A 25,527-nucleotide genomic window follows, 5' to 3' on the forward strand; every position below is an offset into this window, starting at 1 on the left:
TAGGCATGGTAAGTATATACAGTAATGTGTACACTGAGACATGGTATTCACTTCTCATCGACGACCCGAACTCCCAAAGAGAACCAAGACGATCTCGTCAAGAATCGTAAAAACAAGATGAGTATTAAGATGCTGGTTATTGAGCGTAGCAAAGATGCGACGGGCAGCAGCCTGCGCATTAGCTCTACCAACGACATTACCCGCTAGATCCGGGATGAGGGTAGCCAAGACCACAGTAGCCTCGGCACGACTATTGAGACGGTCTGCGGCCGAACGAGGAGGGGCTTTGCGGAGCACACCGCCGGGCCAGAGGGTATCGCGAGCGAGAGAAAGGTACTTGAGAAGCGAGTCATCCTGTACCAGGCCACGCGCTCCGTCACGGACCTTGCGCTCTATTGTTCCGCCGAGGAGCTGGTGCAGGACGACGACGACGGCACGGCCGCGCAGCCAGTTGTTGCCACGGTTCAGCTCGAAGGCTTCGAGGAAGAGATCGCAGATGGGCTTGATGAATGGCTCGAGCTCGCGGTCTTCAAAGGCATTCAGTTCCGCTTCAGCTTCGGCGGCTGTGACGGCGTCTTCGGTTGCGAGGTTGGAGTCTGGGACTATCGTACTGTTGGCTTGCTGGGTGGCGGCTGAGATGAGATTCTGGCCTGCGGTAGATAGTTGGTCTAGGACGCCGAAGTTCCCGAGGAAGTCATCCATGCCGTCTGCGACAGAGTTGTAGATACGCGTGACGAGGTCTTTGGTTTCACCTTCATTGTCGCGGGCGTTGTCCTTACGGGGCAGGATGGCACGTTGGGAGAGGAATGCACGTAGATCGCGGCTGCGGCATACCTCTGGTAGGAGCAGGAGATTCTGCAGGTAGGCCTCGAGAGCAAGTCGCCGTTTGTGAAGGAACTCTTTCTGTAGCTTCATAACGACGCGTCGCCGTGGGAATTCCAAGTGCCGGACAGAGGGATAGCGTTGGCGTAGCTTTTGATGCAAATCATGGAACTCGCTGTATCTTCGTGCAATGACCCACGATGCAGCGGGCATTTGCTCGCCGGCATTTCTTTGAACCTCCACGACATCTGAGATAGCTAGTTAGCCTGGGACAAACGGTACTTTAGAAAGTTCGCTTACACATTGCGAATTCCCGGCCATCGTGCTCATCTTTGCCCACGACGGTAGACTTGAGGCTAACGGTTGATCGCCCAAACAAGCTGTTATCACTTTCCTGAAGAATGTATTGCTGCCGCTGCATTTCCTTCCGGTGCATTTCGCGCTGGATGCTGGCTTTGGACTTGCGCAGGATTCTCAGTTCCGCGGTGTTGTTTGTCAGTTCTGCTTTGCGTGTCAATGCTTGGACCACGGAGTCCTGGGCTGCAAGCTTGTCGATATCAACCGAGAGCGCCTCAATCGCTTCCGTTAGACCCAAGTCACCCGGCGCAGCTTCGTGCACTTCATCTGCTGGGTCTTTTTCATCATCACCATCTGGTTCTTCGTATTCATCTTCGATGAATTTCTGTTGATCCGGAAATAAGTCGTCATCAAATACACCAAGTCGCGACGCATGATCCACCAGACCGAGCGATGCGATACTTTTCTTGGTTCTTTCATTCCGGTTGTCAACCTGGGGAATTTCGGACGAGCTGCGCGACGAGAGAACAGGACGCTCCGGGCCGAATAGACCGCCAGCATCTGCTTTGAGGTCTTCGATTCTTGCATTCTTCGGCTCATTGGTAATGATATCATTAAGCGCTGCCTCCATCGTCTCGAGGACTTGGCTCTGGCTCTGGCTAGCATCATTCTCTCCATTCTGGGAATCCTTGCCCAAACTATGGGTGGATGTGGCAAGATTGTCGGTGTCGTAGTCGTCATCAAAAAGATGAGCAGACCGTTCTGAATCTATTGATCGTCGTGGTGAATCGTCATCATCAAACAATTTTCCCATGCCCCGCACATCACTAGACGAGACAGCGGCTCGTCGAAGGTCTTTGGATGGTCTCAATCCGGGCTGGGAGGTGGTTCGTGACAACAAAGGGGGGAGAGGTCGTCTCTCGGGAGTCTCAAAAGTGACTGATATGGGAGAGGATTGACGAACTGGCGCCTGGGCAGCAGATGCTTCATCGGACGCAAGATACTTCCAGTATAGATCAGACTCCTTGAACTTCGGATAATAAGTATCTTGGAGATGCTCTAGAATGGCAGACTGAGTTGACAAAACCACCATTCGCGCATTTCGGTATTGTTCTGGGGTGGCACGCTTTCCTGCACTCAGGAAAGCTTTGACTGTTCGGCGAGACTCTTCAGAGACCTTTAGCTCCGGCTTTGAGAGGTAGGATTCACTGATGAGGGCCAGGTCATTTCTGTCTGCTGGTTTCCATGCTAATGAAGTAGGCACTGCCTCATCTCCAAACTCGTCTTCGAGTGGGTTGCGGAGCCCATCTACAACAATCCAGAATTGAACAAGCGACATCAGCTTTTGACGGTCCATAAACTCCATGAAATAAGAAAGCCCAGACGCGCTGTGCATAACGTCAACCAGTGACGTTTCATGCTTTCTAGATGGGATCTCAGGTCGAAGGTCTAGTGTTGGAGGTACATGGGAGTCCTCGCCAGGTTTTGCAAGTTTCGCCACTTTCTGATCAAGAACACGTTTTCCTGTTTCTAGACGCTTCAGATAGACTTGATCCTGACCCTCGACGACACTTTCTTGCTTCAATTGACTGGAAACGAGGGCACGGAACCGACGGGCATCGGAAAGGTTATTACATTTCCTAATTGCTCTCACAAAGCGCTCAAAGGCCCGCTCTGAATCGGTTGCTGACAGTCGTGGGAATGGTTGCCCACGCTTGGACCTAGGTGCGGGTGACGCATGCTGGTCCAAAGCGGCGCGCAGTTTGCGTACAGTCTTCCGATCCTGCAAAGCTGTACGGCCATATGCTTCCATTAATTGATTCCATGTGTCCGGATCTGATAATGAAGTGACTATCGGAATAAGCACAGCGCATGAGATAATTTCGCGAATCAGGACCGACACAATTCGACTGTTCAGCACGCTTTCCGGAAATAGCCGGGGTAAAAGGCCAACTGCTAGCTTGCGCAAGTACTCCTGCTGGACAGTCTTTTGATCGGATGCAGAGGTTGCAACAGCAGGATGTAAGCGACCTTCACGGTATTTGTTTGCAATGGCCAGATCAAGCTCTCCAGACTCGGTCACATTTCGACTGAGATTCCGGCCCCGCACAGAACGCTCGGCAATGTCAAATTCCTTGAGGTGCGATGTCACAATAGGAAAGATGCGCGATACGATCAGCGAGATCATGTCCTCCGCAGCCAACCTATCCCGAAGGTTTTCAAGGGCGACACGAATCGTTCGATCAACCTCATTGGCAAATATGGGGTTCGGACTGATATTGTGGTACCACGAGGAAACAAAGTCTCGGGTGATGAAAGACAGAAGTTCGTCGATCCCTTCCGATACGACAAAGGACTGAGGATAGAATGGCCGGGGCCGGTATCGCGTGCTCCGGCGGACATTCAGGAGTTCCTTTCGCCATTGATTGGGTTTTATGAAAGCCACTGAAATGTTCTTGGTGTTGACTTTGTCATTCTGGTGCCGGATTGTCAATGTGACAAGTCCTAAAAGACCCACTGAAGATAGGACGGCGCCCAACGTCACGGCATATCCTAGATACCGGAGGATTGGCAGCCAGCGAACCACAAGACCCCAAGCGATAAATACACCGACGCCGGCCAGAACTAGGTCGCGTCGACTAAGGGCCATTCTCCCCACACTCTTGTCAGATCTCCACAGCTCATAACGATCACTCCCGGGAACTTGGGAGCGAACAGCTCGGCATCGTACGGTCACGGTCAACTGGATCTGATGTGCGTAGAAGCTGTGTTGTATCGAGTGTCCTGGGATAAAGTCAATATAATAAAGTCCCTAGAAGTCAAAGATAACGTGGATCTTAGCTGTAAAAGCATCAAAAAAAGCCAAGCAAAGAGTTAACATCCCGTGACCGTGGAGGAACGTCATTTTTGTTTACTTAAGCTGTTTAATCCGGGGCCCAACAGTCAACTCCATCTTTCCCCCTCTTCTTCCTTTTCCTCTTCTCTTCTCTTCACTCTTGGTAATATCGGATTTCACTCTCGCCATGGCCTCTCTTACGGATTTTGTGGATTTTTCCTCTAAGCCTTTACTATGTGAGTTGGTCTCTTTCTCTACACCTCAACAATTTGCATGTGATTGACCCCAACAGGGTCTGCTGCGACTATTGCTTTTAACCCAATTTTCTGGAAGTAAGTGTCCATCATGGCTAAGAAAAAAAAAAATTATCTACAATGGCAATGATTCTCTTCATGAGCAATAGCTAATCTGAACTTTCTAGCATTGTTGCCCGCGCAGGTGCCGACTCCACCCGAGAACTGTCGCATTCGACCTTGGCTAACCGGTGAACAGAGTACCGCAACCACTTCTTGACTCGCATCTTCGGAGGCGCGTACAATGGCTGCTACTTCCTTGCAGTCACCATCTTCCTGCTCGGAATTCTCCGTGACCATGTCTACCAACTCGCTCTAGCTGACCAACCCTTCTACGCTCCTGTCCACCAACCCATCGTTGGAGGTGTCTTGTTTGCTATCGGCTCAGTCCTCGTTCTCTCCAGCATGTGGGCTCTTGGTGTGACTGGCACCTACCTTGGTGACTACTTCGGTATTCTCATGGACGCTCCCGTCACCGGGTTCCCTTTCAACGTGACTGGCTCACCGATGTACTGGGGCAGCACCTTGAACTTCCTCGGTGTTGCTCTGTACCACGGTAAGGTTGCTGGTATTCTTTTGACCGCCCAGGTCTTTGTCCTGTACTGGTTCGCTCTTGGCTGGGAAGAGTAAGTGGTCATTTTTGAAGCATTTCTAGAACTAAACTGACTGTCTCTAGTCCTTTCACTGCTGAGATCTACGCCAAGCGTGAGCGTGAACGTGCCAAGAAGCAGGGCGGCAAGAAGCAATAAGCGCCCTGAATGTATACCAGGATTGGCCGGGACATTCAACATCCACAATCCGCACACCAAAAGAGAGGCCGAGAGAGAGAGGCCAGATTGCTCAGGCAACTAGGCACCCAAAAGTCTGGGGTTGCCCACGACAAGTTTCCAGCACACGGACGCATCCGAATCTTCAACGATGCTGGACCTGTAGACGATAGACCATTGGCCTTGTCCTTGATACTGGTGATGAGTAGAACAGGACAAGGCCCCCCTGTGATTTCCCTTACGCGACTACAAAAGATATAATTCAATCAACCCATCGCGCCAAACCTGCACTACAACTGTGAATCAGTAGACCTTTGTGGCTCACTTATGACGAGGATGCACAAGGAGCTAAAGAAGGGTTCGCATGTTCTAGGCCAAAGCGAGAGATATCTACGCAAAAGGATGGCCCAGGAAATTAATTTAAAAGGCTTATCTCTAACATGCTTAAATTGTGTTATTTCTATGTTGTACATTCTTCTCTTGACCTTGGAGGACCTGCCCAGGTGGCTTCAGTTGTCAGAGTGTCATACTACGCAGTGTCTTCACCTGAGCCACATTTTATATTTATATGGAAATTCCTCAATGTGACAAAACTATTCGAGAGATATCAAGGGTTCCATCTAATTCATTCGGGTCATATATTTACGTGTAACTTTTCTCTTCACCTCGACATCAAACACCCAGGCATCAAGAGCCAGGGTGCGAATTGTCGGACTTTCGCTAGCATTGGCCCCTGAGATCACCGATATTGCCTACCAAGTGAAACATGGTCGGCTCAACCTAATACCTATGCCTACACTCACAAGTGACAAGTAAGTGAGAAAAAAATAAAAGCTCCCCTGGGAGATGTCGTAAAGATACTAAACTGACATGTACAGATTTCAAGAAAAAGAGCTATGTATGAGGCTTGAACTTCCAGCGAAAACAAGCCAGCCAACTGTGACGAGGCAAGCTATGGCTACAGTCACCAATCGCACTAGCTACCTAGGTGGCAACTGGGAACTTGAAGCTTGACTGAGAAAGGCAATCAAGGACCAATTGAAGTGAACAAGACTTTCAACCTGTCAAATACGTTGGGCATGGCATTCTTCGATCCCATGGGGGTGGACTAAACCAAGAACCTACTACACCTCGCCCTATAAAACTCGAGTGATAAAGCTCCAGCGATTTGCCCACTAGGCATTATCACCACCCTTTCCTATTCCCAAAGGCGCGGGGAAGAGCGTCACGGCGAGGATCATGCTGGGTGGGCTTGCCCTGCGCTGTGGATTCGTCTGTGATGATCCCAAATCGACGTCGGCCATGATGACCCAACCTGCGGAATAAACAATGAGCCAGCATGTTCGGTGTTGAGCTCGGTCATTATTAGATATCCTAGGCATTGGCTAGGATGAGCCAGCCTAGAATCACTGGTGGGAATCATAAACCTGGCTTGTTGAGCCAGACAGCAGCGCCACCCTGGAAGAACACGATAGATAGGACCCAAGAAACAGGAATGGTGGAAACACGCAATCACTGTCCACTGGGAAACCACTTCCGATGCTCAAGGTGGTCTTTGAAAGATGTGCAGAAGTAGCCCTGACAACATCCACGGTGATGCACTTCACAAATCGCCGTTTTCAACCGTTTTTCGATCGAGCTTCTCTTATCACTTGACAGATCTTGTGAGACAAGATCTGCTAACTCCATCCGAATGCTCGCGTGCATGCGAGAACCAGACCTAGAGATACACATTTCCCTTCATAGGGCTCGGTGAGCTCGCACATCAATGGACCAGTCAATTGCTTCTACGGGTTACCCTCGAGTTGCTTGCGTCGGAGCTATTGACTGTTTAGGATGCTTGGGATGGTGAGTATTGCTATACCTTGAGAAAATGAAGAGGTTATGCAATGGTTCAAATGGGGTTGGGATATTTCGTGTTGCTGTGCTCCGCAAAGAAGAAAAGGAAGAAAAGGAAAAAAGAGGGGAGATTGAAGAGGCAGAAGAAGAGGAAGAGGAGAGGAAAGCAGATGAATCCACTTGAAACAGAAGAGCTTCAAGTGAAGTTGCGAATAGGGAGATGAAGATATCTACAGCAGAAGAGGCGCATCCAATACTCGAATACAGACCATTTAAATTGTTCCGCATCTAATGCAAACGAAAGACTGCTCCTGATAGATGCATCCAAAAGAAATTTGAATGTGAAAACATTCACCAGTCCATGTTGTCACAGTATATGCCGAGAAGACTCGACCAATATTGTGGAACCTGGACAAAGACCGCGTCGACATCCTCGGGAACCAGTAAACCAGCGACCTGACTGTGAATGGCACAGATCTAAGCCGAAGACCTGGAACCAATTGACTCTCTCAAATGAGACTGTTATGACCATGACTTGCTATACCCAGACATGACATTGACAGCCCCTTGCCGAGTCTTAGTATGGAAGTCCTGGATGAGAAACAGAATCAAAAGACAGAGTCGGAAATTGACTGTCATTCTGACTGTCAATTTAATAGCTTGAACCGAACCCATTCCCTCTCATAGAGGACATTGCTCGACTATGCCAGGGGAAGAAATACAGATACCTGATTGTGGCAGTGAGTATCAATGCCCGTTGCTCAAATACCAAAATGTCTGCAGCTCTAGACATAGACAGGGTAATTATGACCTCCAAGCTTGTCATGGGCAGGAAGAAATGGAAAGAGAAAAAAAAACAAGAAAGTAGCACCTGGACAGTCTCACCATGCACGTATTGTCCCTCTCCAAGTGGACTTGCGTGCCCTGCTGGGATGGCCATGGACATTCCAATTGTTATATTTGTTTTAACACATGAATGAAGGTTTTCTTGTTGAACGCAGAAATAGTAACCAAAAATCATGTTTATTATAAAAATGAGGGTATATACCGACGCCACATGAATCAAAGAGCCCAAAGAGACAGAGACAGGGTAGTATGTAGGGGTTCATATCACCAGCAAGGAAGAGATCAAGACATGAAAATGCCAATAGGCCCAAGATCAAAGAGAAGCAAAGAACAGAACTGCCAACAGCCTATCCCTCACTGCCGCCTTCCTCTCCCCCTCTTTCCCTGTGTCCGACTCTCATCAACAGTCTCAACCTCATCCTCATCAGTCCCCTTCTTCAAATCCTCACCCTCAGCAAGCCCCCACTGCTCACGGTCATACCAGTCCTCTCCATCACTCATCTCACCAACATGTCCCTCGGCCTTACACCACTCCAGAACATCAGCTTTCATGCGGCAAGCTCTATTCAGTGAGTCGAGCATGTGCTCAACACCGCGCACCGTCTCTTCCTGTTTCTGGATATACGACCAGAGCAGACGGCGGGTTTCTTCGGCCTCGGAGGCAGGGAGACCGTAGTTCGGGTCGGGGCGGATGTTCTTCGGGACGAGGAAGAGAGGGTGTGGGGTTGGGAGTGGGAATGCTGTGTCGGAGATTGGGGAGTCGTTTTCATTTTCAGGGTTGACTGCGTTGGCTTGCGCGCGCGTTGTCATTCGTCGTGGTGGTTCCGGTGAGGAGCCGTCCTGCATTTCGAGGTCTTGTTCTGTATCGTCATTGAGTTCCGTTGTGTCGACGGGATCGGCGTCTTTCGTTGTGTCCATGTCTTGTTTCCCGTTGGAGGGTGGGTTTCCGCTGGCCCCGGCTGCGTTATTATTACTGTTGTTGCTCTCCTGAGCGGGAGTCGAGATGTTAGGGTGAGGTGGGAGGTCTTTGACGGTGCCATAGGTCTCTTCTGATTTGAGCTGCAGACCGCTCTTGGTGGGTTCGCCCTCTGCTAGGACCTCGGCCATTTCCACGTCATTCGTCGTTGAGCTGGCCTGGGCTTTTGTCCCGTTCTGTGCTGGCTGGGGGTCCTGTGTGACTGTTGATGCAGGTACCTTTTGTGCTGCGTCCTGGGCATTGAGATCCTTAGTGGCAGACGGAGTGGCAGTCCCACTTGCACCCTGTTGACCGGCATATACGCTCGGGGCATTGCTAGCAAGCCTGGGGTCGAAGATCAAGTGGTCATTAGGCGTCTCAAGCGCACCGCACGGCATCCAACTGCTATCACCGAGGAATTGCCTATGCTGGCTCCTGGCGCCCCAGAGCAAAGCCCGTTCCTGGCGGAGCTTGTGCTCAACTGCCGCTGTCATGTTCTCTAGGGCTTGCGACGTGTATGCTTGAGACATGGAAGGATGGGTAGCGAGTTCGGAAGGATGCTTCAAAGGGCACAGGAGAGCTAGAAAGAAGAAAAGAAACAGATCAGTCATCAAGCCACAGACAAGACTCAGAAAAGGGAGAGAGAAACTCACTCTCAAGCGCGATCCCAGAGAATGGGTTCTCTTCAGCAGCCGCAGCATCAGCCTCGGAATCTTCATCATCCTCATCAAGCTCGTCTCCCTCTGAATCATAGCGAACCGGGTTCGGCTGAAGAATGTAGCGCGTATAACCAGCGTGGTCGACTCTCTGATCACCGCTCAAAAGTCAGTTTTCATAAAATTCCAGTCCCATCTTATCGCCACAGCGCTCAAGTCCGAGATCGGCAAACCACGCACCTGCTTGTAGTAATCCTCGGCGTGGATGTAGCCGAGTGCACCCTCGCTCACATACTTAGCATTAGCATGCATTTTGTTCCCTCGGTTCGTCGGTGCCATGATCGGGTCGTCCGGGCCATTATCTGGTGAAGAAAGAAGTCAGAAAATAATTCTGCTTGAAAATGTAGACTGCTTGGTTGGTAACTTACCTTCACGCTCTCTGCGCAAGGCCCGCTTCATGCCGGTGATGGTATCGGCGATTAACGCCGCTTGCGCCGCCATAGTTACAGTGTCGACAACGAGATTGTCGGGTTAGACACGTCGGTTCGCGCGTTGGAGGGAAGTTTCTCGGGCAAATGGGGGCGTGGGAACGGATTCCAGAGGAGGGGAAAAGTAAGAGGCCGGATATTTCGACGTTGGGGCCTCAATTATAGGTGTAGATACTGCGGGAATCAAGGGAAGTGAGCTGTAATGTCTTTGGGTGACTGTGATGAAGCTCTCTGACGGCAAGACATGCGGAAGACCGATCTCCGCTAGCCAAATTAGGAAATTCGGGTTATGTGATAAGGGCTGGGCACGTGACTTATCCTCATCTATACAGAGCAAGAGCTGGGGGTGTTTATTTTGTACAATATTTGCTCATTATGAGACAGTCCAATTCATCTACAGCATATATCTCAGATCCTAATCATATCATTCAATCGTCGGCATCAACCCATACAAGAACCCCCTTCTTGTCCGACTTCATATCCCCTGTTGGAAGGACACGGAGCGTTTTGTTGAAGTAGGTATCAATAACCACCAGCTGCGGCTGAATCCATAAGCCGCGCTTCGCCGCAAACAGATTAAAGTTCACTGTATGGCGACTCAGTGGGACAAGCTGCACAACGGTGGTTTTCGGCCCGCTAAAGGCAAAGTGCTCACTGGCTTCCATGACCAGGTTGAAGGTGAGGAAGTGGGTGGAGGAGTTCTCCAGTACGTAATTCATATGAATCAACCCTGCCATATTGCTAGATGGGGTAGCCGATGCAAGGACTCGAGGCTCGCCCATCGGGACGACAAATCGGGGGATATCGAGGACGGTGGTTGTGACCGAGTTCTCTGCGTCCGAGGAAGCTGCAGATCCAGACGACTGCCGACGCCAATCGACCTCCAATGCGCAGGTGAGCGCAGTTGGTCGACGGTCCCCGAGAAGAAGCTTCTGAACATCGAGGCTAAAGTTGGATTCTCGCAGTTCTTCTGGTGCAAGATGGGGCGTTTCTGGACTGACAAGCTCTTCTGAGTGAACCTCGCAATTGGCTCCTCCATTAGCTTCGAGGAGAATAAGAGACATCTTGTCAATTACCAGCGGCTCCAGTGCAAAGGAAACTACCTTGGAATTGAGACACCACTTCTGGAACAGGCCTTTAGGCGTTGGCGCAGAGCCGTCCTCGAGTAAGTCGTCGCTAACTGCGAAGAAATTGGGCCATGGCTGAGGGTGAATTGCCGGCAAGAATTCATAGTTTGCTTCAAACGGTCGAATAAATGATAGATCCACGGTGATATTCTTCATAATCGGAGTCTGAATATCAGACACCAAATGGTACACAGCCGAAACTTCCAACGTGAAATCCGTCGCCTCCTGGGTATCGGCCAGCACAATTGTCAGAGTTTTGTTGGAAGAGCGCTCCAGAACGCCCACTGATCGTTTCAAATAATGTGACAGCCCCTCAATCGGGGTGCTAGCACCTGATTCGAGGGGTCCAGGGTTGCTATCGCCGTCGAGCCACTGTATTTGTGCTGTAGGCTCGGTGCCGAAGAGTCTGATTTCAGCAGATACATCGGCAGCTTCGTCTTCTTCGTTATGTATACCAATCTGAAGCATCACCCGTTCATTGGTATAATAGGTCTCCTTCAGGTTGGGAGTTGTGAGGCGGATCTTGGGAGGCTTAGGCAGAACCTTGCACCTGCCAGTATCTCGATCCTTGCCCACTCTTCTGCGGGTCACGCCCTTTTGCGTCTGCTGCCACCAGAACGATTCACGCTGGTCTGGCTCGGTGATCGCGTAACCAAGATCAAACTGGTCTTCTTCGATCAGCATGGTGATTGAAGCAACCCTGGCTTCACCAGCTTCGCGAGGAATACAGGTGAGGTTGAAGATCTTGGTCTGGGAGGGCCCCAGAGTCAGGTCTGCTATGCCGACCAATGCAGTTAGTCCACCGGCTGGGGATTGTACCATGGTATCAGGGTTGCTCGGCTCGCGGAGTGGAAGCGTTGCGATGCAACATGGGGTTGTAGTGTCAGCATCCTGATTCTGGTCAGATTGAACCTTTACTGGGCGAAGACATCCTTCAAAAACCAGTTTGACCTCTGAAAGACGGATAGGGGCCGAGGATTTATGAGCACAGGATGTGATGGCAAGTTGGGCCTGTAGAGGTTCCCCAACGTTGCCATCGGATTTCTCAAACACCAGCGACGCGGTCACTATAAAGACAGAGGTTAGTGCAATCTTTGCATTTCGGGCTTGTTGACTTACGGCTTGTTATGACATCCTCTGCGCGAAGGATAAGAGAAGGTTTAGGTTTTTCTGAAGGCAGACTTTCAAGACTCCTGTGGATGTCATAATGCCACGCAGGTCTTGGTTTGAAATCTATCGGAATGGATATTAACATTGAGGGCAATACGCACAGAATAGATGGAATCAACTCACTCTTATTCAGCAGCTCCCAGTCCACTCGCAAGACCGTCTCACTGTCCTGCACCCTGAGGGCACATTCTCTGAGTGCCCATCCAAAATTGACCATCAGATGCCACCAACCCGAGCGGCGCCAGCTAAGAGTAGACCACAGCGGTTGAAGAAGGCTATACGCTTCGGGCCATGACCCAATACGCATATACTCCTCGGCCGCCTCGAGAGTCAAGTTCTCAACTTTCCTTGTTTGGTGACGTTTTGCAAATTCCTCGATAGCAGCCTTCAGCGTGTTCAATATTAGACCAGAGTGGTCGAAGCCAGTTCGTCCGTCTTGGGGTGCTTCGGCGTGGGTGTCAGGGACAAGATATGTGTCGTACAAGTAGGATTTGTTTGCGAGTTGTGAGGCGGGTGATTGCCCGGGGGGCTTGCGATCTTCCATGGGAATTTCCTGTGCAAGCGCACGTCGGACCATTGTATGCTTCGCTGAACGGTGTAGCCAATAGCCCTCGTGGTGAAGATTTTCCCAGGGCCTGACTCTTTCCCCGGTTGGTATCGATTTCTCGGGTAAAATATAAAGCTCCCCAGGCTGTTCAGGAGAGATCTCGCTGGAGAGAGACGGGATTTTCGCTCGGCGGATAAGCTGCGCCATTACCATCGACCAACGCGCCTCCCATGCCTCCCATCCGTAGTGTTTACTGCCCTTTCCTCTGCGATTTACGATATCCTTTACACGGATTCTGTGATCAACCCAAAGCCGAGCTGCAGCGGTCGTCTGACCCGTCCATAACAGGCAACGTATAATCCGGATGGCAAGGGCGTCGGCCAAGAGGCGCGCATCGTTAAATCGAGGATTCCAGCCTGCAATATTTTCGAAAACTTCATGCCCAAATAGAGTGTCATACGCACTCTCATAGTTCCGGCAGGCTGCATCCATTTCTTGTCGAAACTCGGCAAAGATTCCGAGCTTGAATTCATACCGTACGTTCCAGCCTTGGGATGATAGGGTCTGAGAAGTTCCGGTTGTTGGCGGAGCAGTCGGAGGAGGGATACTGCCCCTGTTTCGTTTGCGCCTGGCATGCTTGGACAGATCCCGATAGTATTCAACAACTGACGGTTGTAGTAGAGAGAAGAGTGATTTCACGAAGTCTTGTAGTTCCGACGAAGTTGCGTCTGGTGGGATCACAAATATCGACCTGGGGTCAAGGTTTGTAGCTCGCCGGATCCCCGCAATACGGTCATCAATCTCGCCCTCGTAGCCGCCTTCTTCCCCGTCTTCTGATATCAGAACGACCACAAATCGCGTTTTGTACCCGGAGGATTGCCATTCTTTCTTCAAGCTATTGATCTCGATCTTGAGTTGATTGTCTCGTAGCGAGTTCATATTCGGGTCCAATGAAAATGGGAAGAAATTGATCACTGCTGCTGGAACCAGCTTTTGGTGTTTAGTTACCCATAAAGGAGTGAGCAAGCCATCTGGGAAAGTTGGGGAACCCGGTGACAAAGGCGATATCGGCGAGTGGAGGACAAAGTGTGTGCTAGGTTCCGAGGGTCCACTATCCTGGTCATCGCTGGGAGTAGTTGGTGGTGAGGGGATAGGGGGGTCGGCTTTTCGTGGAGGGAGTCTGCATGACTGTGCTGGTGTTAGCAAGTAGTCCGCAGTATAATGGGGATTGGAAGCATAGAGTATCAACGTACGCGGCCAGAACTTTTGATGCGATAGCCAATATTTGCAGTCGTAGTATTCCCAGTTACAGTAACTCTAGACTTCCATGGCATCTGAGAGCTATCTTCCTCTAGAAGCAGGCTCCGGAGCTCCTCCGCAACAGCCCCGCTTAGAGGTGGGAAATCTGAGAAGATATGGGTCCCCTTCTCTGATAGCAGAGGATAGCTCGAGGGTGTTTCAGAGTCATTTTCAGGATCTGCCTCTAGTCCTGAGAGCAGGACCAAAGGCAGATTGTGATTGACGTAGTCTTCGGGGTAGGCGTCCATTGCGGGCAATGGCTGTTTCGCAGTGCGGTCACCACATTTCTAGAGGATAGAGAAGACCTGATGATGTTAAGGGCAAAATATAAAGATCCTTGTTAACGAGAAGCCCAAATATGCTTCGGAGTTTTAATGTTTCAATGATGTTTTGGGTAAGATAGGCAAATGGCTGGGGGATATTGCCATGTTGCCATGTTGGGCGGTCAGCTATGTTTACTCTAGATGCACATGGGAGTCCTTTCTTTGATTTTGACATGTACAAGTAGATCTCTATATTGGTAAGATAGATATGTTTAACATCCAAGGTCTTGTAATCAACAGGAGATGTTAAATTAGCAGTGATTGGGGATATGTCCGAATACTTCTGTATATAGATCCGCTATATATATTTGTTTACTGTTTACTATTTCCTAGTTATTTTACTATTGGTACTATTTCACGTCCAATCATTATGTAATATATATTCATATTCCTAGAACCTAGAATATATACATCTCACTAGATAAGAGCTGAAATCTACTTAGTAGTCCACTATTAATATGAGTTGATCAGCATCCTCGTATAGCCTATTAAGCCTAATAAGGGGCCCAGAGGAATTCACCCACGTGGAATGTCAAATACTTATTTGATAGCTGTAAGGAATCTCGTATAAACATGGATATATTATTGATCTAAATGTATGTACATACTACTTCTATAGTATCGGCAAATTAAGATCCCAGTGGAGCAAAGGCGTCGACGCTAAGAGATCTCAAAAAAAATAATAAGAACACTCCCTTTTCTTTCTGAATTCACGCGACTTAATATTTCCTCTCTTTTTTTTATCGGTATAACCGGAATCCCTTCTTTTAACAACCTACGTTCACTCCCTATTCCTTTTTATCTCAATATCTCAGTAAGGGGTAAATCCAGAAACCCTTATCAAACATCTTTCGCATGCAGTAGATCATGCGTCTACCCATTTTACCCTGCATCCGATCCTTGAAGTTTGTTTGGGGTTTACACCTTTAGAAACCATGTCGAACGAGGCTCCAGTAGCAGAGTCGGCTCTGCTTAATCGTCGTCGCCGTCGTAAATCGTTGCCTTCGCGCAATGGAACAGATCCAACCTCGCCTGAAGTCATTTCCTCTCTCATTTCGTCCCTTTCTACTATCTCTGTGCCCCTAAACTCGCACTTTGACACCGTCCCGAAGATCGACAACGAAGATCCATTGCCAGAAGTACCACGTACAGCGCCAGTCTACTCCCTTCCTCCGTCCGAGCATGGGTTTGGAATGAGTTACGGCGCCTACAAGCCAGCGGAACCATCCGCGGCACCGGAAAACCCATTTCTACACCCCGACGATGCGGCCTCGTCACCTGTTATTCGCATGGCCAGGGCGCCCCCGTCACCAAAGTCGCCCCGATCGCCGAGATTCAAGCCCTTCAGAACGACCGAATCGTCCACGCGCCCGGCCTCGAGGGAATCCTATACATCTGTGATAGCTGCCCCCGAGCCCTTCTCAATCGGAACGATCAGCACGGAGCCTGGCCCCCGTCAGTCAACCCCGAGCATTGCTTCAAATAGTTCCGCAGGGCGGACAAGAAGCCTCAAGGGTCCGTTTAGTCTACTGAAGAAGTCATCACGAGAATTCATGGGCGAAAAGGATCCACACTTCGAGCGCCTGCGAAAGACTACCAGCTACAACGACAGTCTACGACACAACACCCCGCGCAACCGAGCAAGCTTGCGCTCATTGCATTCCATGGCGGAAGTTACAGAGGAGACTCGTCCGGCGGACGTCAAGGAAGAGCCCCACGAAGAGAAAGTCGCCTGTACTCCACCAACCAAAGATCACCAATCGTTCCACGGTACCCCAGATGCTAGCAACCCCGGCGGAATTGGAAGTGGTAGAATCATTCCAACTCGCGACTCATCTCTGCGACATCGGCATAGCCAGTCGTCAGGCTCGAAAAAGCACCGGTCTGCTCGTCATAGTCGATACTCTTCCACGGCCAGCAAAGAGTTCAACACAGATAATGGATCACCGGGAACGAGCAATGATGCAGAACAGGTGACTCGCCGGATCCAAGAGTTGAAAGACCAGCAACAGAAGATCAAGACCGAGTTAGAAGCGGAAAACAGCCCCGAACACTCGACTAAGACGAGCCCCGTGAAGCAGCCAAGGTCTTCAAAGGCATCGCGGGTTCTAGGTTATGATTTCAACGAGGCCACCATGCAGAATGGACCAGGCCGCAATCAGCCATCTTTCAACGACAGTGCGCCTTCGCCAAACGTGATGACAGGGAAAAGTCGCACTGGGAGCCGACCAGGAGCACCACTCACATCGAAGTCTACTCACCTACCACCGCAGTTGCCCAAGTCATCCGCGGAACACTCGGATTCCGAGAGAGCTAGATACAGACAGTCCCTCGAGCCACTCGCACCAACAACCCATCGCCGCACCCCATCCGGTCATCTGTCCCATCTGTCAAACGGGCGTCCCTCGTATAGCACCGAACGACCATCCAGTGCGGATTCAATCGATCTTGCTGTTGACGACTACATCTTTTCGCCGAAGCTGACCCAGAGAGTGATTCACCCAACCACCGGCCGCTCCATCGCCTTCTCTGAAGTCGGCAATCCTAAGGGCCATGTTGTGCTATGCTGTGTAGGCATGGGTCTCACTCGGTATCTGATGGCATTTTATGATGAGTTGGCTCGAACGCTCAATCTACGACTGGTCACATTGGATCGTCCTGGCGTTGGTGAGAGCGGTCCACACCAGGGAGATGAGCCGAGCACCCCTCTCAGCTGGCCCGGTAAGTAAGACGGCCGAGATATTCCAATATCGCGCTAATCAATAATAGATGATGTTGCAATCGTTTGCAACCACCTCCGAGTGACTAAATTTTCCATCCTTGCCCATTCTGCCGGCGCAATTTACGCTCTTGCAACGGCGCTCCGAATTCCGCAGCATATTCGTGGCCGCATTCATCTCTTAGCCCCATGGATTCCTCCATCTCAGTTGTCTACCATCGGCTCTCAGAAGGATCCCGCGCCCACCAACGCGGTCCCTTACTCCCAAAAGATTCTTCGTGCTCTTCCCACATCCCTTCTCAAAGTGGCCAATTCAAGCTTTATGAGTGCCACTAGTGCCAGCATCACCACCAGTCTACCCAAGTCCCCCCGACGGGTCAAGCGCAAGGCCGCTGCCAAAGAAGCTTCCAATGCGAATGCAGTCCCTCCAGTACCACCTATACCTTCTGTTGAAAACAATCCGCAGACCCAGCGAGTGGACATTGTACCGAATATCAAACCGTCGGCCCCGACCACCGCGTCGTATAGAAAGAGCGATACGACTCTCGGGTCTTTCACAAAGTCTCCAGAAGACGAGGTCGAACGGCAGCGTGATTATGATACTCGTCTCACGTACAAGATCTGGGAGTTGGCTACCACCAACGCCAACCCGGCGGTTGACTTGTTGATCTGCCTCGAGCGCCGCCAAACAATTGGATTTCGCTATGTGGACATCACGCGATCAGTGGTGATGCACCATGGTAGCAAAGACCCCCGCGTTCCGGTAGAGAATGTCCAGTGGCTTGGCAAGACGATGCGCCGCTGTGAGGTCCGGATCCTCGAAGGCGAAGGCCACGGGCTTATGGCATCTGCTGGTGTCATGGGCAGTGTCTTGACCGAGATTGCCAAGGAGTGGGAGGACTGGACAATTCTTGTCCAAGGCAAACGTCGAGCCACTGCCAGCCATGCTGCACGGCCTGGACTCTCGATTCATACTTGATCTCCCTAGCCTGTCATCTCTTCCCCATTTAACCCATGTCTTTGACATAACACTACATTCAGCCCTGGTGGCTCATATTCCCCTAATTATCAATGCTCTCGTTTCGACAGCCTGCAGCTGGACTGCCACTGTTCTGATATACCTCTTGAACTTCTATATCCTATCGTTCCTTGCCATTTTCTTACCCATCTACACCTGTGAGGTTCATGTCCCTCTCTATGATTTACTGTTGACATGGGTTTTGCGTTTGAAAGAACCCGTCTGATTTAGCATAATACCCAGTCATGCCATATTCTAATCAATATTGATAATTCATTAAAAGTAAAAAGTAAGACATAAACAAGCATATACATCATATAGTTCTGCCAAGCATCAGAGGCCGCAAATCAGGGATGACATGCCCTTGGCCCCTTCCAATATGACCCCACTTCTCTTCTCCTGACCTGTTTTGATCTTTTCTATTGTTATAGATTTTGGAGGAACAGAAGAGTGTTGAATGTTCCCACCCTAAACTGTTAGCGCCGAGAACGGAGGAATTCTTGGCTGGAACAGCCGACGTCACGTTGTCTAGAAGTCACCTCGGATCTGACAGAAACATCCTGATTCAACTTTTTTGATACAAGTCACAAGCCACACGGCTATAATCGCAATTTCCCCATGCCTTCTTCCCAACGGCGGCTTCGACTGATTGTCGTCGCGGTCATCGCGATTCTTTTCATGGTCTTTTACTACACTGTACGTCCCCAGATCTCCTTCGCACTGGGTTTCTAGATATCTAATGCAATCAAATCCAATCTACAGGGCGATGCAAGCAAAATACAAAACCAAAAGTTCTATCGTTCGACTCTCGACGCAATGAAAGCGAAAGAGCTGGCCAAGCAGGCCAAGGCCCAAGAGAAGGCCCAGAATACCGTGCATGCGCCCGGACAGAATGGCGGTGCCGGTGGTGGCGCCGGTGACAAGGTGCCCGTCGCTGAGGTCGAGAAAGTTGCTGTTCCTCCTATGGGGAATGAAGACACAGAGGAGATCCCGATTGCGGGACGGACGAAGATGACCGTTCCTAAGAAGGTGAATCAGGATACGCCGTCAGAGGTTCAGTCGGAGACTAAGAGTGAGGAGGAGAAGGAGCGCGAGGAAAAGGCGAAGAAAGAGCGCGAGGAGAAAGAGAAAAAAGAGGTCGAGGCGACGACAGAGCTTAATGCGATTCTTAAGCGGGCTCCAGGTATGTTTCTTCCCCCCACATTTTCCATCTCTTGCCTGTATCCAAGACTAATGGCATCCTGGCATCCAGTCATCGTTTTCTCCAAATCCTACTGCCCCTACAGCAAGAAAGCCAAGTTGATCTTGCTGGAGCACTACTCTATCGAGCCGAAACCGTTGGTGGTCGAATTGGACCAGCACCCGCTTGGGCCGTATCTGCAGGCTCTGCTCGCCCAGAGTACAGGGCGTCGCACTGTGCCGAATGTGCTTGTTAGTGGGAAGAGTATAGGTGGCGGAGACGACATTGCGGCATTGGATCAGAGCGACGAGCTGGCTTCGACGCTGCGACAAATGGGCGGGAAATGGATCGTGGATGTGTCGCACCAGGTCGAGAAATCACTGTGAGGTTAGTATTGTAAAACAAGATTTAATAGCCATAGCCCACAAGCCCTGGCAGAAAATTGGTTGGGACATGGTTGAAGTTCATTGCAATTGTACATAGCGAACTTGCTCAGGAACTCCAGGCTTCAGCTTTAATACTATCTGTACCTCTACTTGCTAAACACTTAATTAATACTGGTGGAGTAAGTACTGGTACAAGTTACGATAAGACGATAAGCTGATAAGGAACCCTAATTGCGCTAGACCCAAAATGGTCCTAAGCGACGCACAATCCCGTGACATCCAATTTCGCTCCACCACCAAGTCCATTCGAATTTTGAACCTCCCCGACATCGACAATCTACACCCCCGGCAACCACCAAAAGTCACGTCAAGATGCGGTACATTCACTCCGAGGAACGGCTGCCCATTCTGGACAATGGTGAGCGAATTTCTTTTTTTATTCGGAGGATCGAGGAAGCCGGTCGCACACAATACAACTTCTTTTTTTGAGGCACGAAATTCAACAGCCTAGCACGACACACGATCAACACCAATACAGCAGGATCAGGAGGAAATATTGTGTGGGATCGGCGACTCGCACACCAAACGATTCTTGATTTTGAAATCAAAATATCGAATTTCACAAGAATTGCCAACTAATTCGAAATCTTTTTTTGCTCTATAGTGAAGGTCCACATTAAGTCCCGCGTCGTGACTGTCGAGGGTCCCCGCGGCAAGCTCGTCAAGGATCTCTCCCACATTGCCGTCACCTTCGGCCGCCCCGAGCAGAACGTTATCTCCATCGAGCTGCACCACGGTGCCCGCAAGGGTGTTGCTACCCTCCGTACCGTCCGTACCATCATTAACAACTTGATGATCGGTGTTACCCGTGGCTTCAAGTACAAGATGCGTTACGTCTACGCCCATTTCCCCATCAACGTCAACATCGAGCCCAACACCGAGACTGGCCGCTCTATTGTGGAGATCCGGTATGGAACCCTGGAATCTACGGTTGCTTTCCGATGTGATTTTCGAAATCATACCGTGAAAGTGAATTGTGATGGAACTAGAGCTAACGTTTTGTTCTCAGTAACTTCCTCGGTGAGAAGTACGTCCGCCGCATCACTGCCCAGCCCGATGTCGATATCGCTCCCTCCGCCAACGTCAAGGATGAGCTTATCCTCACCGGTAACTCCCTCGAGGGTGTGTCCCAGTCCGCTGCCGACATCCAGCAGATCTGCCGTGTCCGCAACAAGGATATCCGTAAGGTGAGTTTATACAAACACAACTTCTACCGGGAGGATCCGAGTCTCTGAATCTATACTAATCATTCCCAGTTCTTGGATGGTCTTTACGTGTCGGAGAAGGGCAACATTATTGAAGAGTAAATGTGCCGCTTGGGAATGTATGGGGTGTCCGGGAGAGGTTTCTTTAATTTCGCCTACTTGCATATAGGGAAGCAAAGCGAAATGTCAAAAACAAAACGACCCTTTTGAAATTCACTGATTCCCTTACGCGAAAACGTCTTTGTATGTGACATGTAGAAATGTGCGCCCGAGGCAATTCCATTCAAAGTATTGAGTATACAGATGTATATGTATATTTCGCGGGTAGTTGGAAGATCCGGGGGAATCTGGATTGATTCTGGTAGTTCCGACTTTTCAACTCTCCAACCTCCCAACTCTTTGACCTTCAGCACAATTCCTTGAGATCTAGATCAATCCCTCTTAATACAGCTATCCTTGAACACACTTAATCTACTGTCAATCCACTACCTTATCTCAATCTCCAATCTCCTAGTGCAGAGCGCGTGACGTTGTAGCATGTGAAAGCGAATCCCGGGCCCGCATGTGCACCTCTCCCTCCACAACGACATATCCTTCGAATGGAAAAATGGGTACCTGGTGGCTTGGACTGTGGAAGATCGCTGGTGCGATTTGGAATATGGTCCTTGATGTAACTCAGTTCTGGAGAGAGGTGAGTGTTCTTCAATCCCAAGCCGAGTGTCTTGTATGTGGGGAGAGGTCTGAGCCTGAGATGGCAAAGACGAATGACGCACAAGACATAAAACATCGGATGTAATTTCGATCTGAGTTTGAGCTAATAAATGTCAATTAGAAACTATTATCATGGTGGCATTCCAAATCCCCTCGAGATCGACTCTTTCATACGCTAGCCAATGCGCAGAGCTATGAGGAGTGGGAAGAGGCGGCATTTGAGCTTGACGAGCTACAAAGTAAAGATCTATGGTATGAAATCAAACAAAATCAATTGAAATCAGCTCAAAATTCAATATACCGAACACACCATCTAACCACTTACGCAGGCGCCAAAACCCCGTCAGCCGACACTACGACTACCGACTAATTCTCGGCCGACTCGAAGCACTGATGAGCGCGCGTGAGTCAGAAGATATCCTCACGCTAGTGAACCTGCTCCGGTCCGGGCTAGTACGCAATCTGGGCAATATAACCAGCACGAAGCTATTCACGCACGCGTACGCAGGGACCAAGCTTCTAATTGACGACTACATCACGCAAGTAGCGTTGTCAATCCAGTATGTGACAGCCGTGCCAGGAGAACCGATGCATCCGAGCGGGTTCAGCTCGCAAGCGAAGCTGGAGCTACTGCACGATACGCGGCAGGCGTTTGGGCGGACAACGCTGCTGCTGCAGGGCGGGTCTGCGTTCGGGCTGTGTCATCTTGGTGTTGTGAAGGCGCTGCATTTGCAGGGTCTATTGCCACGGATTATTACGGGCACGGCGACTGGGGCGATGATTGCTGCGCTTGTGGGCATTCATTCCGAGGATGAGCTGTTGCCATTGCTTGATGGGGAAGGGATTGATCTTTCTGCTTTCGAGAGGCGGAAAATGGTCAGTGGTGGGAGTGGGGGGAACTCTGATTCGAGTTGGGTTGGGACGTTTTATCGCAGGATGAGGAGGTTGCTGAAGAAGGGGTATTTGTTTGACGTGGGTGTTTTGGAGGAATGTGTTCGGGCTAATGTTGGGGATCTTACGTTTGAAGAGGCATATGCGAGGTCGAAGCGCATCTTGAATATCACTGTTGCAACGACGGGGAAGAATGGGACGCCGAATCTGTTGAATTACTTGACTGCGCCAAACGTGGTATGTATCCCCCTTCTCTTGCCCGTGCTAGTGATATCTAACACCATTCTCAGCTCATCTGGTCCGCTGCTGTAGCATCCAACGCTTCTTCTTCCTCAGGCCTGTACTCACCTGTGACGATCTACTGCAAAGACGAAACAGGCGCAATAATCCCATGGCCACACACACAAGACGCAGTCTTCCGACCCTGGCGACACGTCCACTACAACGAAGGCGAATCCCCCCTCTCACGAATCTCGGAACTCTTCAACGTAAACCACTTCATCGTCTCCCAAGCCCGACCATACCTAGTCCCATTCCTTCGGTCGGAACTGAACCTCCTAGATCGACGTCAAACAGGCTGGCACAACCTCTCCCGCTCGGCGATGCGACTAATCATCGTCGAACTGCGTCACCGACTCAGCCAACTCGACTACCTAGGTATGCTACCCGCTCCACTGAGCAGACTGCTCATCGACGAGACAATCCCCGGACCGAACCTAACACTCGTCCCGGACTTGTGTATTTGGGATTTGAGGAAACTATTCCAGAGTCCGACGAAAGCCCGCGTCTCTGAGTGGGCGCTTAAAGGTGAGAGGGGAGTTTGGCCCGCGATTAGTGCGCTGAAGGTTCGGGAGGCGGTTGAGATTGAGCTTGATAGGGGTTATCAACTTGTTAGGCGGCGTCGACCGAGTGATGCTTCGCTTTCGGTGTCTGTGCCGAAACAGGTTAATGCTATGAATGAGGGAGTTCCTAGGCGTAGGAGGAGTGGAAGTGAGAATGAGGAGGGGACTCTGGCTGATCGAGAATGATGGGCTATATAGTTACTATCAGTAATGGTCTGCATATAAATGGACGATGTATTTTGTACTAGGATGATTTGACTTGGGAAATATACCTACCTAATGCCAGTCAATCCCTCGGGCCAATCAAATGTTGGCGTGGCAGTTGAGCACACCGACCACCCTCAGCCTACAGTCCTCTATATGCAAGAGAATTGACACGAGCATATGACCCATTACCAAAAGACATACATGTGAAACGACCCCGATTGAACAGCTACGACCAGATTTTCGAAAGCCTCCAACCAAACGCGATTGCAGAGTCTATACTGGCGGAAGCCAAAGTCTGTGAGCTGTTACTGCAACATCCACATTCCAACATTGCCATCTACCATGGCTGCCAGGTATCCGGTGACAGAATCACAGGACTTTGCTTTATGAAGTATTCGCGCACCTTGATGGAAGAGGTGAATCCTGGCGCATTGATGAAGAGACAAGCGAGAAGCATGCGGAAAACAACCAAAGACTACAGTGGTGTCCTGGCGGGTGTTGAGCGTGGCATTCGACATCTTCATTCTTTAGGGTTGGTTCATAATGATCTCAACCCTAGTAATATTATGTTTAATGGCGATGAGCTAGTGATTATTGATTTTGGATCTTGTCGGCCTATTGGAGAGAGCATCGAAGGATTGAGTGGGACTTATGAATGGTATGATAAGAAGGTCCAGCTTTCTCTTCCCGAGATTGACTTGAATGCTTTGGAGGAGATTCGGATTTGGCTTGGGGATGACTCGCGGGATTTTCAGTTTGGGCTTTAGTTTCTTTGAATTATGGCGCTTGATTGCGTTCGAATAAGATAAAACTAGTTTGACTCATTTTGTAGCTCAGTTATAAGATATCACTGTATGGTTACTCTGGTATTTGTGTAGCAAGTAGATAGACAGTTATGTGCCTTGAACCAAATAGCTTCCAATTATATAGATATGGCTTTTGAGTCCAGTGGAAATTGTCAAATATGTACAAATAACCGTATATAAGATCAACCGTTTCGCCAGCTCCCAGCCAACAAAACTTACTGTTCTCTGTCCCCAACCCATTTGGTGCCTTTCCCAGTCTCAAAAATATGGCATTTCCTTTCTTCGCCAGAAACTGCAGTAACAGTGCAAGTTAGAACGAGTCTTTTGTCCTCAGGATTGAACCTGGATCTGTGGACGGGACCATCTTTCCGGAAGAACCTAGTGTCCAAGTTAGAAAGAGATAAGACATTAAATCAAATGAAAGATGAACTTGCCTTAAATCAACAACCGCGATTGGTCCAAGTTTCTAGACACAATCTATCAGTAAAGCTGGTTTAAACTTCTTCTTTACTCGTCTGAAAGAGTATCCCCGGGATGTGAAGAGAGGGCAATGTTTTATACCTGTTCAGCTCCTCCACCTGGTGCAGAAAACCTGTTGAAAGCAGCAAACCAACACTCTTCTAGTTCGCTTATATAATAGCCTGTGATACTGCTCGCTGCCGTTTTGACACGCACCCTCTTAGTCTGATCGACAAGAATCCAATCGTCATCCATCGTCCGGGTACTACCTAAAATCCGATTTAGTATAAATAAAGCAAGCAAAGATAACAGTGCAGGATTGCTGGTAATCTTCGTTCTGTCTTGGAATTTAGCTCCTCAACTAAGGGAAGCTGGTTACATTTTCATTGCTGTTCCAACGGGAGATCTCCATCTATCGCATGTAGTAGAATATAATGATATTGTATCATCCTGGGATAATATGAAAGTGGGATCAACACGGTTGACTTCTAGCGGATAAAATCATTGTTCCCACGTAATTTATTTTCTCTAACTGTGTGGTTTATACACTGAATCACCCAGCCAATTTGAGAATGTCTTGGGAATATTCGGACTCAGTAATCAATCGACGCCAATTGAGTTTTGCTTTGTGACGGGGATAAGGCAGCAACATGTTACAATGCCATTGTATTTACGTTGGGGCATACAATTTCAGACCATATCTCGAAGAATCTTTCAGATAAAATGTAGTCTCATCTCAAAACCGAAGGAAAAAGGTGGCAAAGCTCATGTCACAGTT

At 49.6% G+C, this 25,527-nt stretch overlaps 8 protein-coding genes across 8 annotated transcripts; 5 read left to right on the plus strand and 3 right to left on the minus strand.

Annotated features, from left to right (window-relative positions):
• Positions 1-54: 54 nt before the first annotated feature.
• rgsC (putative intermediate filament protein (Mdm1)) lies at positions 55-3,769 on the minus strand (the record flags this gene model as incomplete). Its single annotated transcript, XM_056726825.1, has 2 exons — positions 55-1,070; positions 1,123-3,769. 2 exons carry the CDS (start codon positions 3,767-3,769, stop codon positions 55-57), a joined length of 3,663 nt encoding a protein of 1,220 aa, XP_056575397.1.
• A 373-nt stretch (positions 3,770-4,142) lies between these two features.
• On the plus strand, positions 4,143-4,997 carry N7517_009103 (bifunctional phosphatidyl-N-methylethanolamine N-methyltransferase/phosphatidyl-N-dimethylethanolamine N-methyltransferase; the record flags this gene model as incomplete). Its single annotated transcript, XM_056726826.1, has 5 exons — positions 4,143-4,191; positions 4,248-4,287; positions 4,377-4,393; positions 4,448-4,874; positions 4,925-4,997. 5 exons carry the CDS (start codon positions 4,143-4,145, stop codon positions 4,995-4,997), a joined length of 606 nt encoding a protein of 201 aa, XP_056575398.1.
• A 3,057-nt stretch (positions 4,998-8,054) lies between these two features.
• Positions 8,055-9,812, minus strand: N7517_009104 (RXT2 domain-containing protein; the record flags this gene model as incomplete). The annotated part of the gene is made up of 4 exons (XM_056726827.1): positions 8,055-9,235; positions 9,309-9,462; positions 9,552-9,673; positions 9,740-9,812. 4 exons carry the CDS (start codon positions 9,810-9,812, stop codon positions 8,055-8,057), a joined length of 1,530 nt encoding a protein of 509 aa, XP_056575399.1.
• Positions 9,813-10,227: 415 nt separating this feature from the next.
• Positions 10,228-14,190, minus strand: N7517_009105 (uncharacterized protein; the record flags this gene model as incomplete). The annotated part of the gene is made up of 4 exons (XM_056726828.1): positions 10,228-11,993; positions 12,046-12,159; positions 12,220-13,831; positions 13,897-14,190. The coding sequence occupies 4 exons, from the start codon at positions 14,188-14,190 to the stop codon at positions 10,228-10,230; spliced, it is 3,786 nt and encodes a 1,261-aa protein (XP_056575400.1).
• A 1,010-nt stretch (positions 14,191-15,200) lies between these two features.
• N7517_009106 (alpha/beta fold hydrolase) lies at positions 15,201-17,963 on the plus strand (the record flags this gene model as incomplete). Its single annotated transcript, XM_056726829.1, has 2 exons — positions 15,201-16,986; positions 17,035-17,963. 2 exons carry the CDS (start codon positions 15,201-15,203, stop codon positions 17,961-17,963), a joined length of 2,715 nt encoding a protein of 904 aa, XP_056575401.1.
• Positions 17,964-18,620: 657 nt separating this feature from the next.
• On the plus strand, positions 18,621-19,568 carry N7517_009107 (glutaredoxin; the record flags this gene model as incomplete). Its single annotated transcript, XM_056726830.1, has 3 exons — positions 18,621-18,698; positions 18,765-19,185; positions 19,255-19,568. 3 exons carry the CDS (start codon positions 18,621-18,623, stop codon positions 19,566-19,568), a joined length of 813 nt encoding a protein of 270 aa, XP_056575402.1.
• Positions 19,569-19,940: 372 nt separating this feature from the next.
• On the plus strand, positions 19,941-20,935 carry N7517_009108 (60S ribosomal protein uL6; the record flags this gene model as incomplete). Its single annotated transcript, XM_056726831.1, has 4 exons — positions 19,941-19,986; positions 20,233-20,536; positions 20,638-20,815; positions 20,885-20,935. 4 exons carry the CDS (start codon positions 19,941-19,943, stop codon positions 20,933-20,935), a joined length of 579 nt encoding a protein of 192 aa, XP_056575403.1.
• Positions 20,936-21,395: 460 nt separating this feature from the next.
• Positions 21,396-23,463, plus strand: N7517_009109 (triacylglycerol lipase family protein; the record flags this gene model as incomplete). Its single annotated transcript, XM_056726832.1, has 4 exons — positions 21,396-21,524; positions 21,735-21,796; positions 21,874-22,672; positions 22,726-23,463. 4 exons carry the CDS (start codon positions 21,396-21,398, stop codon positions 23,461-23,463), a joined length of 1,728 nt encoding a protein of 575 aa, XP_056575404.1.
• Between the last annotated feature and the right edge of the window lie 2,064 nt (positions 23,464-25,527).

This window comes from Penicillium concentricum (genome assembly GCF_028827145.1).
Source record: "Penicillium concentricum strain IBT 3081 chromosome Unknown utg000004l_segment0_segment0, whole genome shotgun sequence".
Lineage (NCBI taxonomy): Eukaryota > Fungi > Ascomycota > Eurotiomycetes > Eurotiales > Aspergillaceae > Penicillium > Penicillium concentricum.